Raw genomic sequence first — 12,100 nt, 5'->3', positions numbered from 1 at the left:
TGATAATATCTCTTTAAGGATAGTGATTCTTCATGCCTCAAAAACATATTCTTCTTCAATTATTTCCTTTATTTTTCTAACAAAAAGTTCCATTATAAAAGGTTTATTAGACAGTAGATATAAGTTAAAATGGAGTATAATAAATAAAATACATATAGAAAATTATTATTAATATTGCCTGAATGGATATATATATATATATATATATATATATATATATATATATGGTGATAAAATTAGTCCGTAAAAACATGACTCACCCAATTTGTTCAAAGTTACTACAATAACTGTCTTTTCAAAATGGTGATCGAAATGCTCGGACCATCCATTAATTAATTTCCAGATGTCACTTGGAGCATACAATCATGTAATAATATTCTGAAAAAGAATGATGATTAATCAATCCATTCAGTATAGTTCAACAAGCCAAGTTAATGGAAAATGATTAATGCCACCATATATATATCACCAACAGTTTTTTAGACATATGATACTTCAATTCATAAATCTCTATCTGATTGTCTTCTTCATGATTTCTTATTAATACTAATTTTCAAAAAGTCTTTGTTTAAATTTCAAAATTCAAAAAATGATACATAAATTAAGGCTAATGGAGTAATAAAGTTTAGCACGACTTGAATAAACAAAAAGTAAACATGAATGCTCTCCATATTTCCTCAAAAAATTATAAATTATCCGTTCAATACTAAGCGCATTGGCCTGAAGAGCCAAACATATCAAAATAGAGGGTGATGTACAAAGCATTCCTGTTTCAAAATGTGCATTGTGGATATAAAAAAACTTTGCTCGTACAAATTTCTGCTGAAAATTTATAGTTAACCTACTTATAACTTGCATAAAGGCACAATTATTTTCAGCTGAAAAACTGCAAAAATCCACTCATACTATAAGCATAACAAATCTTTCAAAGACAACTTTTCATAACTTGTAAAACGGATTGATACTTCTTCGTCTGTAGCCTACAATGGAACAAAAAATAAAGATTTGAATTGACAAAATCATTATAGAATAACTAATATATCATAAATTATTATTAAAGAATATGGTGAAATAGACGTAGATTCTTTTATTCTAATAAAAAATAGTCAAATCGAGCATTGAAAATAAAAAAATATCTTAATAACTTTTTTTTCTCTTTTAAATGCATGCACGTGGGACGCAAATTTGAATTAACCATCACAAGTTATGAGTTGTGACAGTGGGTAGGGGTCGTGGCGGAAAAAAAATATAGTGTTTGAGATTTGAACATGGAACCTCAAAGTTAGTTTTGTACTCCTCAATTACTGAGTCAACCTCTAATCTTTTATTCAAGAGGTTCAAAATTATAAACATAAAATTCTTTAAAATACCTTATATAAAAAATATAATTTTATGCCGTAGAGGCCAATTCGGATGAACCTCTAAATTACCTCTAGGTCCGCCCTTTGACTCATTGGACCCTTCCTCCGATCCTGCGCATAGCGAAAGCTTTAATGCACCGGACTGCCCTTTATCTTGTTTGGGAAAAAGGGAAGGCCAAGGGATTCGAACCATTGAAAAGTTACATTTTTTATATTTGATTATTTTTTTATATATATAATAGACGTAATATTGAACCTCTTTTAACCTTTTTTTTTTTTTCCAAATCCTGTGAAAATTTCAACTCTCCTATAGAGGCCAAATACAATATAACAAATAATTATGGTCTCTTGGTCATTTATAAAATGAATAGAAGAAAATAATTTATTTAGATCTTGATAAAAAAAATGATAAACTAAAAATAATAACTTCCAAATTGTTATAAAATATTATAGTGAGAATGTCCACTACACCAAGAAGTTACTCTCACCAATTATCTCAATTAGTTCCCTCCATTATGAAGATAACGATCTCCACCTTTATGATCATTATTCTTATAACCTTACGCTTCCCTAATTATCTCCTCCATTATATTAATGATTAATGTCATAATTATGACTAACCTTTTGTATGGCCTCTATATAACACTATAAATAAATGCATAAGGGTTCATATTTCTACTGTTCTTATCTTTAATATTATTATCTTATTGCTTTAATTTTATAACATAAATGACATACTCTCCTTAATATAACCACCATAATGACTCTTCAATCTGGAATTGATTCTCTATTACTTCGTCTTTTTGCTGAAGATTTGATTTTATTGCCTTTTATGTAAAATAATTATAATTTTATATTTTTTTATGAGTGATTTTTATTTTTACACATAAATATTCAATCTGGAATTTATTCTCTATTACTTCATCTTTTTGCGGACGATTTGATTTTATTGCCTTTTATGTAAAAAAAAATAATTATAATGTTATATTTTTTTATGAGTGATTTTCATTTTTACACGTAATTTTTTTTATAATTAATTTATAAGTGATGATAAAAGATCATTTTCAATTTTTTTCTCATGTCACAAGAAATACTGATAAATACTTCTCTATCAAACACATCAATTATAATATTAATTTCAATATTTTAATTTAAACACATAATTATTTAGTTATAAAATTAACCTTATACTTTGAACATACTTGATACACCTACTTTTAATCAACCTAACAAACGATCATTTATGCATTTGATTTAACTAATTACTTTAAATGTCTCTTGTGCGATATTTTTTATTTTTCAGATAAATTTCAAAAGAGACATTTTTTTTCTATTTTCAGAAATAATTTTCTAAAGGGATAATTATTGTTATATCCAAAAAAAGGAAACTATTTACCACTCCATTACTTTCATATCCCTTATTTTTAACTATTTCGCGCATTTGATACCATGAGGATATATAATATACTCTGATGGTATCAAGTAGTTTCGCTGAAGCACTGTCTCTTCATTCTTGATAGTGATACCATTAGAGTATATTATACTCTGATGGTATCAAGAAGAAATTGTTTGATAAATTACTTGATACCATCAAAGTATGATATACTTCGATGGTATCAAAGAGAAACAATGGAAGGGGCACTAGCATAAATACACGTTTGATACCATGGGAGTATATATATACTCTGATGGTATCAAGAAGGAAGAAACAATGCTTCAGCAAAACTGCTTGATACAAGAAGAAACTGCTTGATGCCATCAGAGTATATTATACTCTGATGGTATCAAAGAGGAACAGTGATGCTGATGTCAGCATGATGTCATGCGCAAAATTAAAAGGAAAAAAATGGGGTAAGAGGGTAAATATTTTGGGTTATAAGTCTATTAAGGATAAATAGTTTGGATTAAGTCCAATTTGAATAAATAGTTTCACAATTGATTTATTAGGTGTAATTTTCCCTTTTCTAAACTCCTCTTTCACCCTTAATAAGATAATTCATAACCACTAAAAGTTTTATAACTTATTTTAGGTCATAAGATTCATTTTTTTTCATTAGATTCTCTATGCATCAAACATCTTCACATAGATTGTAATGAAGGGAGAGTAATAATATTTTAAAAATCTTGTTCCTATTTTATATTTCGGGAAAAACAAAAACCTACACTATTAAAGATTTTTTTTTACTAAAAGATATCCGGTGGCTATTTATAAAATATTTTGTTGAATCTGTAAGAAAAGAGAAAATAATACTTAGTATTTTCTCACACAAACACTAAGATGCTTCTCCATATATTATTGAAAATCTATTTATACATTTTCTCAATAAGATAATTCGATAAGAAAAATTTATATTACAATTTTCTTATTAATTCTTTGGAAAATTACTATATGTGGTGCTAAAGTCATAAACAAGAAAATTATATGCACCATTAAAGGATGTGGTCCCCCAAATGAGACCTACATGACATAATTTTATTTAATGCAAATTTAAATTAATTGAACTTCAAATATCCGATATATCGAATAAAAAAAAATTAGATGCACCAGCTTTTCCTCATCTTTCTTGTCCTTGTCCTTGTTTCCCCCAAATCCCCTCGGCCCCCGCCCCCCACCGTATATTCATTTCTCTCTCTCTCTCTCCATAGCGCTCGTTGCTTTTTTCACAGCACACAGCATCAAAATCATTTGCTTTCTTTTTCCTCGATCCTCGATTCTTTGTCCCCTTTTTTTCTGATTCCTCTGTCGAAACAAACCGAAAGTTTTCTATTTATATACAGAAAATATACGCGATTTTTCTTTCTATTTTTATCCTACATTGATTGATTGTTTTTTTTTTTGAATTGATCAATGGGGATCGATGACTTAACTTGTGTATTAGGGTTCCGATTCTTTATGGGTATTTGAAGATTGGCCCGGGTTTGTATTTTATTGAAGGATGTAGCTGAATAAGAGTATTGTTGCTGCATAATTTTTAAGATTTTTTGTTGTTGGGTATTGCCCCATTGTGGGGTTTTGATTGAAAATTGGATTGTTTAACCATATTTTGGTGATTATTGCGGTGAAAGTATTATTCTTGGCGAAAAAAGTTGATTAGTGCTGTGAAATAATTTATTTTGGTGAATTTGAAGAGGGTGATTGAATCACCATGGATCATGTTGTGGGTGGGAAGTTTAAGCTGGGAAGGAAGATTGGAAGTGGGTCTTTTGGTGAGCTTTATTTAGGTATGTTCTGTTATTACTTTTGCTCATTGATTCTGTTTGATATTATATGATTTCTGATTAGCCTCATTTTGCTTTTTTATTGTTAGTAATTTTTACCTGCATATCTCTTTGTTGATTCAGGTGTGAATTTACAGAATGGAGAAGAAGTTGCCATTAAGCTGGTATGAGCCCATCTCTAACCAGTAATTATCAATCTGTTCTGTTTTTTTTTTTTGAGGGAGTTCGCGTGGTTGGATTCATTTATCTTTGTGTAATGCATAATACATTTTATTGTTACCGTGACATTAAATCAATCTCGTTTGCCTTATCCCAAATCAGTTAGGATCAGTTATGTGAATCTTGTATGTCTATTCCGCTTATTCAGTCCAATACTTAGCTTTTAAGGCAAATTAGTGTTCTCTAATGACACACGTATCCCTACACAGGTAACTAGTTTGAACATAATTAGTGGCTTATACAGATCATTTGCTTCTATTGTCTTTTGTTCTCTTGCTATCATGACATATTGCCAATATTTTTAATAACTCAAGAGTTGTGGGACATTATTGTGTTGAGTTAATCTGACGAGATTTCAAGTAATACTTGTTCAGTATAGTCATTCTGGTGGTTGCAGTGTTTTGAATTTTCTATCTATTGCTTGGTTTATTCTGCTGAGGAACAACATGAAATTATGAAACTTTTGTTAGCCTGATTATCTATTCTGAAACTTTAAGGTGTATATACAATAGAAGCATTTGTAGGTTGGTGGAACACAGGACAAGCTTCCATCTAAGATATTGAAGTAGCATCTAACTTGCTGTAAAACTTCATTTTCCGGAAGAGGTTCCTAGTCTAAGTAGAGCTGCACTACGTAGTTATAAAAAGCAACTTAAATCTATTTTTTTCTTAAAGTGTTACCACCAAAAAAGAGAAAATAAATGTGGAAAAGGGTAGAGTGGCGGACCCATTGTCCCCGAGTTTCGAAGGCTTCTATTGGCCCAAAGGATTGGATCTAGATGATTTTTGGTTGATAAAAAAAGAACATGAAATGTGAATATGAATTACAAAGAAGCCATGTTTTCTAATTCCACGAGCTTCTACATTCTTTTGGTATCATGCTGCTTATGGAATGCAAGACTAGTTTTCTGGATATGTTTGGCTTGGTTATTTCACAAGTATGTGTTTTAGTATCCTGTATGTTATGGGTTTAAAGACTCTTAACGTTTGATGTTATAGGACTGTTCTCAGGGTTTTTTCTCTTGTTATTTTAACTTTCAGGAATCTGTCAAGACGAGGCACCCTCAACTGCACTATGAATCGAAAATTTATATGCTACTCCAAGGAGGAAGTAAGTCTCATTTCCACCCTCTGATATTACATATCGTCTCTTTACAACAAATGTTGCAAGTCTGATTTTTATTCTTGGATAGTAACTCTTAAAAACAACCCAAATAAAAGCTCTTAAAACGAAACAACGAAAGAAGAACATTTGAGTGCCACTAAAGCATTAGTATGGTCTGCTTTTCAGGAACCTTGCACTTGCTGGCCCCTTCTTGCTTTAATTTTCAAATTAATGGATTTATCTAGTTATTTGTTTGGAGATTTTGCTATTCATTTTTATGCAACTTCTATTTTACATGGCAAGTTATCATTTTAATGGAAAAGGAAACTTATTTTCTATGAGCTTGTTTGAATTTCTTTGATAAGGTAAGGTAGAATTCATTAATAAAGTACCATGGAAGTAAAGCCCTAGAGTGTGGCGTAATGGTCAATAAAGTGGGAGGAGAACCATGAGGTCTTAGATTCAAAACCCAGCAATGCAATAAAAGAAAAAAGAAGAGAAAACCACAAGGTGATCTTTTTCCATCTACCTAATCCTTGATGATCAGAGTTACTCAGTCATGTATTGATAGGAGGTAGTAGGTTTCGGGTGGAATAATCAAGATTCACACAAATTGGTCTGAACACCATTATCATTAAAAGAAGTACCAATGAAGTACTGCAAAATACCTCCAAAACATTACCGCATAGTTGTTACAATTTCATCCCAAGTAATTCCAAAAACTCAACGTATTGAGACAAGGCATCTATCATGCTTTCCTTACACCAAAATACAAAATTCTTGTAACATATATTTTTAACTATCAAAATATGATGTTTTTTTCGTTCATGGGCTTGTCTGAAGTTTTTGTCGTTCATTTTATATAGCAAGTAAATTTGCCAGCGACACTCTTATGAATTTTGAATCAATCTCATTATCTTTGCCATTCTGAATGAAGCCGGGATTCCTAACCTCAAATGGTTTGGAGTGGAGGGCGAGTACAATATAATGGTCATTGACCTTCTTGGACCAAGTTTGGAAGACCTTTTCAACTATTGCAACAGGTTGTTTACTTTGAAAACAGTGTTGATGCTAGCAGATCAACTCGTACGTATCAACATGCCATCTCTTTTTAGAGAGTAACATTCTTACATGTTTGCCTATGTACTTGAGGTAATAATAACCTGTCCTGTGCCATTCTTAGATTAATAGAGTTGAGTACATGCACTCCAGAGGATTTCTTCATCGTGACATAAAGCCAGACAACTTTTTAATGGGCCTAGGTCGCAAGGCAAATCAGGTACCTGTTCATGCCCTGCTTGTACAAACTTATTTTTTGCATCACCACGTTGAACTTCTAAGTATTCCGCCATGGCTCTGGACAATAGTTGCTTATCGATGTCTGTTTTCCAGCAGCTCTTTTCTTCCTCATGAGTTGGGCATCATTATTATCTTTACCATATAAAGGAAAAGAATAACATAGTTTGGTATCATTGGTGGTTTACTGAGTTCAGACTTCAGGTTGGCTAAAGTCTATTACTGAGATTTGGTTGTGGAAACAATTTTTGAAGTGTGATTTTTTAAAACATAATTCGCTTTAACTGTGCATGTTATCACTATGCTTGAATTGGAAATGCAACTTTTGTTCAAGTTAGAGGTTGCATTGGTGGTTGATTGCCCAACTACTGGCTTGTATGCTATTAGGTGTAATCATGTCATTCAGCGATGCTTGTTGCAGCTTACAAAGTCTACAATTTATGTTCAGCTTTCTTCATGAATGGGTTCTACAGTATAAGTAGAGGATTACCTCATGTATTGTTGCTGAAAAGATCGAGTGATGCGTTGCTGGTGTGTAGGAATGACTTAAATTGAGCTTCTGATGTTCTGATATGGTGTTGGTGTTAAAAGTCTATGCTTCTTTTCTCTTTAAGCTTTAGTGATTATACTTATCTGTTCGATCTACTATTATGGTTCTCTAGGTCTGTAATTGGATGTTTTATGCTTACTGAATACCAGTGTTGAAGTAAGAGCTTCAAGGAAAATAAAGTGTTGGTAGCTGATGCAATGGTGTCTAAATACTGATGACAGGTTTATGCAATTGACTTTGGGCTTGCCAAAAAGTATAGGGATCTCCAGACTCACAAGCATATCCCATACAGGTAACAACAATCTTGACTTGATCTGGTCCTTGATAAATATATGTATACACACACATCGGTATGCTCATGCATAGTTTTATTAAAGGTTAAGTTGCGCGGACTCTTCGTTTTTGCTGCCACACCAGTGTGGACACGAGACAGGTGCGGGTGCGGGATACTTGTGGGATTCGGTCAACCCACATTAGATACTTTGACCAAGAGTCCATGGACAATCCACATAAGATACATCAGACGGGTGCGGGATGCGGGTAGGGGATGCGTGTGGGATTCGATCAACCCACATGAGATACTTTGACCAAGATACTTTTCCTCTTGGTCAATATTTGTTGCTTCATGTTTCAAGCCAAACAGAGAGATGGTAAATATTCAAGCGGTTGTGTTCCGACTTATGGTAGACAGTAGCAATGATCTGTAAGGAGAGTTGGTGAAAGGTCTTGAATGACTTTCTTTTTCTTTTCTGAGGGGAAGAATATCTTTATCTTATAACTATATTGTTATAATATTGAATATTTTTAGCCGAATTCCTACACCCATATCCATACTCGGATTCGTATCCCCAAATCTTAAAATTTAGATTTTGCCGAATCCGACTCTCGAATTCACATCTGCACAGGACACCCGCACCCGAGTCCGAGCAACTTAGATTAAAGAAAAAAAAAGAGCAGAATTTTGATTCTCTTTCACATCCTTGGAAAATCTTCATCATCAAGAACTTTGTATGTTGGGTGTCTGATGTTTGCACTTTTTCTTTTCTTTTGTTTTTTTTCTTCTAGAGCTCTTTTCTATGTTTAAGTGCGAGAGTGACGAGAAAAAAGCATGATCACCATTTACGGCGGCCTTCGTTTTTCTTCTAGTGAAAATTTATATCAATTTGCTTGACATGACTGGTACTTATAGATTCTTTTTCTTTAAAGCACCAAAATATGCTTCATTATGAAAATGAATAGCTTTTCCTTTTATCCTTCCTCGTGACTTCATTTATTGCCCATGAAAGAACGGTAAAAGAAAAAGGATGAAAAGATGATGACTCTGTGCTGGTCATTTTATTTTTTGGGGGGATAGGTAAAGTAAGGTATTATTTTAAAAGAGAATGCTAGGAAAGTGTAGTTCCAAAAAGTGTGCTGGTCAAATTTTTATTCATTCTTTAAACCTTTCCCCCTCAGCTTTGATAAATTTGTATTTTGACTGCGTCTATATGGTCTTCTTTTTTATTTTCATCCCCAGGGAAAACAAGAATCTGACAGGAACTGCTCGTTATGCGAGTGTCAACACACATCTTGGAGTTGGTAGGTGTATCTTGCTTAGATTCTTGAACTACTTGGGGCATAGTTAGTTTCAGTATGATTTATAACTGATCAGTTGTTGTCCTTTTTCGTTTTTATGGCAGAGCAAAGCAGAAGAGATGATTTGGAATCTCTTGGTTATGTGCTTATGTATTTTCTTAGAGGAAGGTTGGATTTTATGCCCTTTTGTTTTATTTTCATGTCTTATCTCTGACTTTGTTCTGTTTCTTCTTATTGTAAATTCTGGGTGTTTTCCTGTTTCCTGACTTGGGACAGTTTCTTTTTGGCTCAGCCTTCCATGGCAGGGACTTAAAGGTGGTACAAAGAAGCAGAAATACGATAAAATCAGTGAGAAAAAGATGTTAACACCAATAGAGGTACTTATTACCTAATATGAATACATCTTAGTACAACCTACATCACCTTTTGTGAATGATGAGTACATGTACAAGGCAGTCACCTCGTTCAATATTTTGTTGAAGTATGATAGTAACACGAAACTTTACCCTGGTTTGAGTCAAGTATGGATCATGTCAAATGTACTTATTATGATTATTGCAAAACGAGCTTGTTGTGGTTAATAAAGTAGTTTGGCCTTAGTTTGGGCCATCTTGCCTCTGATTTGTCAGTGCGTGAGGTAATTCAGAGAAGACTCCCTTTTTTGTCCATAACAGGGGCTGTGCAAATCTTATCCGTCTGAGTTCATATCATACTTCCACTACTGTCGATCATTAAGATTTGAAGATAAACCTGACTATTCATATTTGAAGAGGCTTTTCAGAGACTTGTTTATTCGTGAAGGTAGTTTCTCTTCTTTTTAAAAAAATATTTGATGCCTACTTTTTCGCTCCAAAAATTTCCCCACTTGTTAACTATCTCATTTTTAGTCTTTGACTGTCTTTCATGATTTGAATCTTAACTTTTCATTGGTGCAGGTTATCAATTCGACTATGTATTTGATTGGACAATTTTGAAGTATCCTCAGATTGGTGCCAGTTCTAGAGGACGAGTTAGTATTTGAAAACTTTAGGATGTTATCATTGAAAATTGCTGCTTAACTTTCTTATGAACAAAAGTGTATGCGTTATATTTCTTCCAGAATCCTAGTGGGAATGCTGGACTAAATGCTGGGCCATCTGCAGAAAGGCCAGGAAGGGCGTCAGGTATTATTGTTGAAGTTGAAGATGTAGATATTCTCCACAAATGTAGATATTCTCAAATAAGGGGTGATGTCTATTTTAGTAGCTCGTTATAGGAATTAGTCGGCTGGGGTGATTAGTTCTTTTGGCATTTAGTAATTTCTTCAAGCAAGACATGTCAAAATTATGTCTCTTCTATGAGTTTTATTTTGAGTATCAGATAATTTGTAAAATGTGTGCGCCTATAAATCCCTGAATTATGATTATAGACCTTCTAATTTCCAGATGTGGTAAGGGCGAATTTGTGTGCCGGCATCTGCCTCTGTTTGCTTATTAGTGAAATTGCAGCTTTTGACAATTATCACTAGTTGACGTTTGTGTGTTAATTCTTTAATCCAGTGGGGCAAGATATTCGGGATAGATTTTCTGGTGCTGTGGAAGCATTTTCCAGAAGAAATACTTCTGCAGCTGGTAGGCATGGGGAACACTCCAGACATAGGACTTCAGAGGATATTCCTTCATCCAAAGATGTGGTATTGATCCATCCTTTTTTTCTAAAACGAAGAGAAATAACAAACAAATTTCCTTTCGATTAGCTTGTTGAATTGTTGCATTGAGCTACTAGGTAAAAAGCCGTTGTGTGCTAACTAAACAAGTAAAGTTTATTATCTATTTTGCAGCAAGCTGATTCAGAGAGAGGCCGTAGCTCGAGAAACGGAAGCTCTTCTAAAAGGGCTGTCATGTCAAGCAGCAGACCGACCTCTTCTGCTGAACCCGCGGATAGTCGCTCAAGCAGATTAGTGTCAAGCACTGGCCGTCTATCTACCACACAAAGAATTCAACAGGGAATTGAAACAAAACCATCATCATTCTCGCGAACTTCACTCACAAAGGGCAACCATGATAACCCCCTTCGGAGCTTTGAGTTTCTTTCAATCAGAAAGTAAGAGAATGCACTTGTAAAGAGAGAATTTCCTGATTGATTGAACATCCAATCCTATTTACGGAGGACGTCTCGAAGTGCTGTAAATGGGTAATGTGTTGTACCTTTTATATGAGACAATTGAATCTTATTCAACTTATCATATTCCTTGTTTTTGTTTCTATATTAGAGTTGCTGGCTACCATAGAGCATTTAGACTCATCCAAAGAAATGTTAAGAGTAAAGTGCGAGAGTTTTTTTCTCTCTCTATATATATATGAATAAATATTATCGTTGTACGAAATCAATGTAAACTGTCTTAAGCCCTACAGGAATGCCTAGTGAAAGGAATTCTTTTAGGGGATCTGAATGCATCTTTTTAACTCTTGACTTAAAAATATTTTATTGTGGGATTCTGTTTCAATACTCTCTCCATTTTAATTTATTTGTCTTAATTTTCTTGTCTTCGAAAGAAATATAAATTGAATTTTCTGCTTCATTTTCTTCAGTGAATCTTCTATTAATGAAATGACGTCTCATGTTAATTGAATTTTCTTCGTCATTTTCTTCAGTGATTTTTCTATTAATATAATATAATAACTCACATGCTTAGATATGATTTTCTTATTTGCATTGACTCCTCTTGGTACATATTCCACCTCCCAAGTCTAAACCTACTTCATGCACCATCACTTGTTGCACCATTTCTCTCCC

General features: G+C 33.3%; 1 protein-coding gene across 1 annotated transcript; it reads left to right on the top strand.

Annotated features, from left to right (window-relative positions):
- The first annotated feature begins 3,951 nt into the window (after positions 1 to 3,951).
- On the top strand, positions 3,952 to 11,810 carry LOC129899260 (casein kinase 1-like protein 11). The gene is made up of 14 exons (XM_055974148.1): positions 3,952 to 4,583; positions 4,704 to 4,744; positions 5,841 to 5,910; positions 6,842 to 6,990; positions 7,088 to 7,183; positions 7,972 to 8,042; positions 9,267 to 9,328; positions 9,430 to 9,493; positions 9,618 to 9,702; positions 10,000 to 10,126; positions 10,261 to 10,334; positions 10,425 to 10,488; positions 10,864 to 10,997; positions 11,145 to 11,810. Exons 1-14 carry the CDS (start codon positions 4,508 to 4,510, stop codon positions 11,409 to 11,411), a joined length of 1,380 nt encoding a protein of 459 aa, XP_055830123.1. The 5' UTR covers positions 3,952 to 4,507; the 3' UTR covers positions 11,412 to 11,810.
- Positions 11,811 to 12,100: the final 290 nt, after the last annotated feature.

The sequence above is a fragment of the Solanum dulcamara genome, chromosome 8 (assembly GCF_947179165.1).
Source record: "Solanum dulcamara chromosome 8, daSolDulc1.2, whole genome shotgun sequence".
Classification (NCBI taxonomy): Eukaryota; Viridiplantae; Streptophyta; class Magnoliopsida; order Solanales; family Solanaceae; genus Solanum; species Solanum dulcamara.
The sequence above is the reverse complement of the archived record's forward strand: the minus strand, read 5'-3'. Positions and strand labels throughout refer to the sequence as shown.